Source organism: Ostrinia furnacalis, unplaced genomic scaffold (assembly GCF_004193835.3).
Source record: "Ostrinia furnacalis isolate ACB-3 unplaced genomic scaffold, ASM419383v2 OfSCF7574, whole genome shotgun sequence".
Classification (NCBI taxonomy): domain Eukaryota; kingdom Metazoa; phylum Arthropoda; class Insecta; order Lepidoptera; family Crambidae; genus Ostrinia; species Ostrinia furnacalis.
Window position 1 is genome coordinate 330822 of NW_021137813.1, and position 8523 is coordinate 339344.

At 38.9% G+C, this 8523-nt stretch overlaps 1 protein-coding gene across 2 annotated transcripts; it reads right to left on the reverse strand.

The window, feature by feature from the left end:
* Positions 1-1431: 1431 nt before the first annotated feature.
* Positions 1432-8038, reverse strand: Gos28 (golgi SNAP receptor complex member Gos28). Of its 2 annotated transcripts, XM_028321743.1 has the most exons (7): positions 7872-8038; positions 7366-7413; positions 4715-4842; positions 4392-4481; positions 3083-3234; positions 2590-2706; positions 1432-1686 (listed from the first exon to the last, which is right to left on the reverse strand). In XM_028321743.1, the coding sequence occupies exons 1-7, from the start codon at positions 7900-7902 to the stop codon at positions 1566-1568; spliced, it is 687 nt and encodes a 228-aa protein (XP_028177544.1). In that variant the 5' UTR covers positions 7903-8038; the 3' UTR covers positions 1432-1565. The 2 variants fall into 2 exon arrangements, with proteins under 2 accessions (XP_028177544.1, XP_028177545.1); XM_028321744.1 differs by lacking the exons at positions 2590-2706; positions 3083-3234; positions 4392-4481; positions 4715-4842 and adding exons at positions 4987-5103; positions 5835-5986; positions 6916-7005 and having other exon boundaries at positions 7238-7413.
* Positions 8039-8523: the final 485 nt, after the last annotated feature.

The window sequence follows — 8523 nt, forward strand, 5'->3', positions numbered from 1 at the left end:
ATAGCAGATATAAGTATTTACAAGTTCCTTTACAATAAGTAAATTAGATAGAATTATATTACATAAATACAGGTAAGAGGAGAGGACAGTCACAATATTATTATTTATTTTTATATCTTTATCACATAACATAATATCTTAATTAAAATGTTCCTCTTCAATCTAGGTTTGTTGTTGAAATCCCATCCTATGCAAACGAAATAGCACAAATCGCATACGATTACATTAGATTCGTATGCGAAATGAATTCGTTTCAAAAAAATGGTCTCCGGGTGGTTTAATCTATCGTTATTATTGCATCTCTCTCCCTCATTTTTCTGGCATACTGTACTGCCAAGAGTGAGACAAACTGAGAATTAAAAATACATAACTTGCAGATGTGCCTCAAGCTAGAAATAGTGAAACGTATAAATTAGAACCTTTTGCATATTTTCACAAAATACCGTCAAATCCATTGAATAAGTAGTTGACACCATCAATATAAATAATTTCAAGGTTTTGCAAATATGTATTTAAGATTACCCCTGAAACCACAATAATTTTTCTTACCAGCTGGCGCCACTGGTGACCAAGGTCCATGTAATAAAGTAATTTATAAAAGGACTTTAATTGATTGGCGGTATCAACTACTCGATCAAACAAAATTGTTAATTTTTTGAGCTAATTTATTTTTATTCCATAACAATTTTTCTCGTCGTAATTCGTTCTATCACATTCTACCAAGTCTTTCACCGTGATTAAATAAAACTTATATTATAACTATACCTACCAACTTAACATTGAAACTTTTAACAAATTAAGTTCATTACTTGGTGTTTAAAGATGAAACTGCGATTATTCTTACAGTTGAAAACATTCAAGCAAGAGCCATTTTTCTATCATTTTGTTTCTTTAAGTTGCTGTTAGCTTGAAATTGCTTCATTTGTACGAAAAAATGTTAATATATCATAGGTATTGAAAAAGTATTTTACCAAAACGACCATTTCACAGTTAAACACCTATCAAATTATAAGTAAAAATGCAAATTATTTTAAAATTATTGAGTGTTTTTGCATTCATGAAATTCGCGAGGAATGTATTTTTCCCTTGGGTTGTCTATGACTCAAAATTATGTCAAATGAACTTAACCATGACACACTAGTAATTAATATGCAAACACTTCTGCCGTTTGACCAACCCAAAATGATTTTTCTGGATCAGCAAAAAAATTCAAATTATTGGACACAAATAGGCCACATGCACGGGCAACATATTAACAAAAAATCGGTCAAGCGCGAGTTGGATATGTGCACTAACCACTCTGTTCCAGGCTTGTCTTGCAGCCTTGACTTAATCAGTCAAAAGATATTTTTTCAATACTAGCTAACTCCAAAATTAAGTTTGTAATGTCAAAAATGTGGTATAACGAAAAATATTCGTCTTGGTCCTTGAGAAAAAGGGTTTTGAGAGTGCCATTTACTATTGACGTACGGACCCTTAAAATGAAGTTTAAAATCCAACATTCAAAATTCTCCTTTATAAAAGGACCTCTTGTCGCAACTGACCAGTGTAAACCTACTTCACATCTAGTGGAAGGCGTATAGAAGGAGCAAGAAAGTACAAACTGCCACCACTATGCCGACGATCAGCGAGTCGCGCCGTTTGCGGGCGTTTATTCGGAACATCAGGCTATTCAGCATCGGGAATCTAAGAACAAAATTAATTAGTTATTGAAAAACATTTACATAAACATAGGGGCTTCATTACACCATATTAATTATTGTCAGTTCTTCAACCTCCAATGCATGTTGTTTTCACCTATAATTAAGTTTGCATTTAACAAGACGTAGTTTTTCTTGTGAATGCTACAATGTGACTATTGTTTAGAACTCGTTCGTTCGTTTCAGCCAAATGACGTCCACCTGTTGGACAAAGGCCTCCTCCTCCAATTAGGATCGTCGGTCCACCTAGTAGGAGGCCTGCCCACGCTACGTCTTCCAGCCCGTGGTCGCCACTCGAGAACTTTTCTGCCCCAACGGCCATCGTCTCTACGAGCTATGTGCCCCGCCCACTGCCACTTGATTTTAGCAATTCTGCGAGCTATGTCGGTCACTTTGGTTCTCCTGCGGATTGTTTTGAACTCACTCTTCACTTATACAGCTAAAGGGTTTATCAGGAAAAATAAAACAATGTGCGCAAGGCATATCAAACACAATTATACCCCTTTCCATATACAAAGGAGTCTACACTGCCGGCGGTAAATATTGCACATCGATGGAAAGAGACAATCGGCTAATTTTGCTTCATATTTAAGACTGTACCAAATGTATGGAAGCCGGAAACATTGAATTTTCGGATAGATCCAGTTTATTATCTAATCTATTATTGGTACCGTTTGATAGAGCTCGTGAAGCACTTTCAGGATCAGTAACCAGTTTTTCGATATCTTGTATAGTTTAGAAATAATCGAGTGAGATCACTTATCGTTTCCACCCTGTATACACTATTATTACCTGTGTACACTATTATGGAAATTGGCACTCGTTTGTGTTTGGAAATGCCATAATTCATCATGATTATCATATTTAAAGTAAATGAATGAAAGCTGACCTGTTAGTGATGTCGTTGAACCTCGTCTGCATGCGCTTGAAGGTCTGCCGCTGCGACGTGAGGTGCTCGCGCGCCTCCATGGCTATATTGATCTGCTCGTCCACGAGAATGTGCGAGCTGGAACAGAGATAAATCTTTCAGACTTTGACAAAGAGCTAGCCTATACAATCCAACAGTTGTCAATGAGCATGACGTAAAATTTATTCAGTTTTGATCAGCATTTTGGCACTTACGATACACATGCTTTATTACATTTAAAATAGAACACAAGTGGATTTCTGTGACCACAGTCAGTAAATCTGTTTTAATCATTTTCAGAGTTCAGACTAGCTCCTTCTTTATTAAGATCAAGTGCTTAGCGTTCGCGTTGCCAGCTCTTATTTAATTAATACAGTATTGTTATGTTGTATGTAATCGCTAAAAAGTTATATTGAGATTTCTTTTTTAAACAAAAAGGGCCCCCAATAGTTTAAAGACGGCCCTGCACACTTACCTGTGCAAGTGGTTGGCCTCCTTGGCGTACTGGTCGCGGCGGTTGAGGCCGGAGGCGGCGCCGGGCGGCGGGCTGCTGCCGCGGAGCAGCTCCTCGCGCGAGCGCCGCGCCGACACACGAGCGGAGGTCTTGGAGAACTCTTGTTGATAGTCCTACAGTGCATGTGTGTTATAATTCTTGTATGATTTAGTTACATAAAACAATGCCAGAATAACAGCTATATATTTGACTAGCTTTCCGCCCGCGTGGACTACATTATCTACATATTTTACGGAACCCTATTTTTTTCCAAAATAAAATTTTGTCTATGTTACTCGTGGATAATGTAGCTTTCGAATGGTGAAAGAATTTTTAAAAACGGTCCAGTAGTTTTTGAGCCTATTCATTACAACCAAATGAACAAACAAACAAAGTTTTCCTCTTTATAATATTAGTGTAGATTTACCAAATCCCGTGGTATATCAGCAACAGGCTCATCTATCAGGACTTGCCATTGCCCACAGTCAGAGAGGTAATAAAAAACCACACACTCCGCTACAAGGATAGACCTTCAAATCATCCAAACACATCAGTCCAACAACTCGTGACCATTGAAAGCTTCCTATTCAACAGACTGCAAAGAGCTAGTGTCAGGGGTCTCCTTAATAGATTCCAGGACCGTCAGGCGCGGATCCAGCCCTCAAAAAAGGTTGTGGGCACTGCCACTAAAAATTTGCAAAGTGAGAGTTGGATTGGAGTACGAACTCACTCACGCTCAATCACGCTCGATTTTTAAAGGTTCATCAGTCAGCCGTTTTTATCATCAGCCTATCGATCTTATCAATAGATCATAAATAAAACAAGCAAATTAGGGTTGTGGACATGCCCACAACGGTGGATCCGCGCCTGAAGACCGTTGAGAAACAATACCGTCACTAAGGACAATAGAGTCACTGTACTCCACCCTTCACATGACAAAGAACAGTGCAAACGGACACAGGAGTGGATTATTGTAGTTCCCTACAGATTGCCACTGGGACCACGGATATAAGAGAAAAAAAAAGAATAACAGCTATTGAGAACTGCTCTTATCATCATCATCATCGCCATCATGAGACTCCTCCACATTAGTGGACGGTTTCGCCATAATCTCCACGCTTGGTAGGCAGGTTGAAGATCGCAGTTTAAAAGATTAATGTTAATCAGAGAGTGCTGCTGCCCTTGCTTTGCTTACTGCTCTTATAAGAATTTATATTAGGCAAATAAAACAATATCCATAAGAAGTCTTATTATTGCAAAAGAACATTTAAACACATGCATTATTTCTTACCATTAGAATTTCTCTATGTCTCTTTATTGTGTGCATAGTGGCAGCACCTCCAGGTGCCATTTCTGCCATTTTGTCATTTATTGATGAAAGCTGTAAGACAATAGAAAAAAATATTAACTTTAATTCCTAATACATTTCCAAGCTGTTTTACTGTAGATGTTACAAGCATCTCCTCTCATACTAGTTAGTAAACCTTAAACAACTTAATAAAAGCTCAAGGTTTTACCACTAGAGATCTAAAGGTCACCACCATATTTAGCTACAATAAAAAAAAAATCTATCCATTCTAAATCAGATTTATGTTACTAAAGTGACTGATTTACCTTATTCAGCAACTGTTGTAACTCCATAGACATAGTATCGAACATATCTTCACTACTGATAAGTGGTGCACTCTCCGAGCTCAGGCCTGATGAGCCACTGCTCATTCCCAATTTGCTAAACGCTACAANTGCCGGCGGTAAATATTGCACATCGATGGAAAGAGACAATCGGCTAATTTTGCTTCATATACACTATTATGGAAATTGGCACTCGTTTGTGTTCGGAAATTCATCATCATTATCATATTTAAAGTAAATGAATGAAAGCTGACCTGTTAGTGATGTCGTTGAACCTCGTCTGCATGCGCTTGAAGGTCTGCCGCTGCGACGTGAGGTGCTCGCGCGCCTCCATAGCTATATTGATCTGCTCGTCCACGAGGATGTGAGAGCTGGAACAGATAGATATTAGTCTTTAAGTGATACAACTTTGATAGTGGTTAGTTCTTCGAACATAGCTGTAGCAACACCACGCTGAACTGGAACTGTAAGTACTCATGATGGTTATTTAGTCTCCATTGTAAGGACGACCTTCTGTAATATACCAGAGTGAATAGGGAGGATTAATTCTGCACTTCCCCCACTAGCTAGATGGGTTGGGGAGGCCTGATGTTTGCATATTCTCCTATTATTTGCCTCTTATGACATCCACGGGTAGGCTCTTTTACTTTACCTGAATAATTATGGCACACATACTCATGTACTACATTATAATGTCACTTTAAGTCCCTTTGCTCGATTGAAAATCAAGTTTAATGTTTTTCTTTTCCAGGCATACCTGTGCAAGTGGTTGGCCTCCTGCTGTAGTCATTGTGACTCGCTCCGCTGTAAGGACAGGCAGCCTCACCTGTGCAAGTGGTTGGCCTCCTGCTGTAGTCATTGTGGCTCGCTCCGCTGTAAGGACAGGCAGCCTCACCTGTGCAAGTGGTTGGCCTCCTGCTGTAGTCATTGTGGCTCGCTCCGCTGTAAGGACAGGCAGCCTCACCTGTGCAAGTGGTTGGCCTCCTGCTGTAGTCATTGTGGCTCGCTCCGCTGTAAGGACAGGCAGCCTCACCTGTGCAAGTGGTTGGCCTCCTGCTGTAGTCATTGTGGCTCGCTCCGCTGTAAGGACAGGCAGCCTCACCTGTGCAGGTGGTTGGCCTCCTTGGCGTACTGGTCGCGGCGGTTGAGGCCGGAGGCGGCGCCGGGCGGCGGGCTGCTGCCGCGGAGCAGCTCCTCGCGCGAGCGCCGCGCCGACACACGAGCGGAGGTCTTAGAGAACTCTTGTTGATAGTCCTACAGTGCATGTGTGTTATAATTCTTGTATGATTTAATTACATAAAACTATGCCAGAATAACAGCTATATGTTTGACTAGCTTTCCGCCCGCGGCTTCGCGCGCGTGGACTACATTATCTACATATTTTACGGAACCCTATTTTTTTCCAAAATAAAATTTAGCCTATGTTACTCGTGGATAATGTAGCTTTCGAATGGTGAAAGAATTTTTAAAAACGGTCCAGTAGTTTTTGAGCATATTCATTACAACCAAACAAACAAACAAAGTTTTCCTCTTTATAATATTAGTGTAGATTTACCAAATCCCGTGGTATATCAGCAACAGGCTCGTCTATCAGGACTTGCCATTGCCCACAGTCAGAGAGGTAATAAAAAACCACACACTCCGCTACAAGGATAGACTTTCAAATCATCCAAACACATCAGCCCAACAACTCATGACCATTGAAGGCTTCCTATTTAGCAGACTGCAAAGAGCTAGTGTATGACCCCTTACTCCTTAGTAGATTCCAGGACAGTTGAGAAACCATGACCACTGAGGACAATGGAGTTACTGGACTCCACCCTGCACATGACAAACAGTGCAAACAGACAGGAGTGGATTATTGTAGTTCCCTACAGATTGACACTGGGACCACGGATATAAGAGAAAAAAAAAGGAATAACAGCTATTGAGAACTGTTCTTATCATCATCATCATCATCGCCTTCGTGAGCCTCCTCCACATTAGTGGACGGTTTTGCCATAATCTCCACGCTTGGTAGGCAGGTTGAAGATCGCAGTTTAAAAGATTAATGTTAATCAGAGAGTGCTGCTGCCCTTGCTTTGCTTACTGCTCTTATAAGAATTTATATTAGGCAAATAAAACAATATCCATAAGAAGTCTTATTATTGCAAAAGAACATAAACACATGCATTATTACTTACCATTAGAATTTCTCTATGTCTCTTTATTGTGTGCATAGTGGCAGCACCTCCAGGTGCCATTTCTGCCATTTTGTCATTTATTGATGAAAGCTGTAAGACAATAGAAAAAAATATAACTTTAATTCCTAATACATTTCCAAGCTGTTTTACTGTAGATGTTACAAGCATCTCCTCTCATACTAGTTAGTAAACCTTAAACAACTTAATAAAAGCTCAAGGTTTTACCACTAGAGATCTAAAGGTCCCCACCATATTTAGCTACAATAAAAAAAAAATCTATCCATTCTAAATCAGATTTATGTTACTAAAGTTACTGATTTACCTTATTCAGCAACTGTTGTAACTCCATAGACATAGTATCGAACATATCTTCACTACTGATAAGTGGTGCACTTTCCGAGCTCAGACCTGATGAGCCACTGCTCATTCCCAATTTGCTGAACGCTACAAGCTTCACGTCTATGTCATTTTCCAGCATTCGAGCTTGCTTCCGCATCTCTGTAAGGATATTTTATAGGTAGTGTTTATCATTTCAAAAACAGCAACTCCTTGATATGGGTATTAGTTATATTCCACAAGGGTAATTTTTAAATAATAACAAAGCCTAAAACATTGTCTTTTCTAGCATTAATTATTTTCTTGAGCCAAATTCCCAGCTAAGTTTACTTGGACAGGGGTAACAAACTATTTTGTGTGGTAACACTATCAATAAATAAGATAGTGATCATCATGACTATTACTAATGCAGTCTTGGCACTAGGCTTTGTAATTTAGAAGCAAATGCTGTTGATTTATTACATGTGCTCTTAGGATTTAAATGAGTAAACGGGTTACGGCGAAGTAATGGGATTATATTATGATGTTTAGATAAATACATTAGGGAACGGTTTGAGTTTGCTACGTCATATCTTAACTCAACCGGTACTTCTTACTTTTTACACACAAAAGATACACACCTTCCCATGAAGATCCTGTAATAGACGACATGTTGATGCCTTTAACGAAAATACTGGATCGCGAATCGTTAATTTACTTTATCTTTTTCTCAAAACAAGAATAAAATTTACATTTCTTTCGATAAACCACCAAGCACAAAATAAAAATAAAATGACAGCATTGAATTTGACACTATTGACAGGCCATAAATGTTAAATTACCATTTATTTTTGTAGGAAAAGACAAAGGCGTTACATCACACAGACAAGTTTTATGAAAAGGCTATTGTTGTTAAAAAAATATTGTCTCTAAACCTTCTATAAACTAATTAAATAAATAATGACAACATGACAACCTCCCCGTCCTCCCCATGCCCATCAGTTTCAGTAAATCTTTTTACTGAAACCACTGAGACATTGAGGCACGGACGACTTGGGAGAATTTTAAGTGTTGTTTGTTGCACTGTATTGTTTGTCTACATTGTTATACAGGCTCACGAACACTTAATTAATGGTTTTTACTTAATCCAAAATAATCCACATGAATTAGTTGTCCTTGTCTGAAAACTAGGAAATAAAACAAACTGCTAATGCTGAACTTTCCCGCTTAAAAGTCCACGAGACCAGACGCTTTACCAGCTTTATGTTTATAGTATTAATTAGTAAAAGTTGT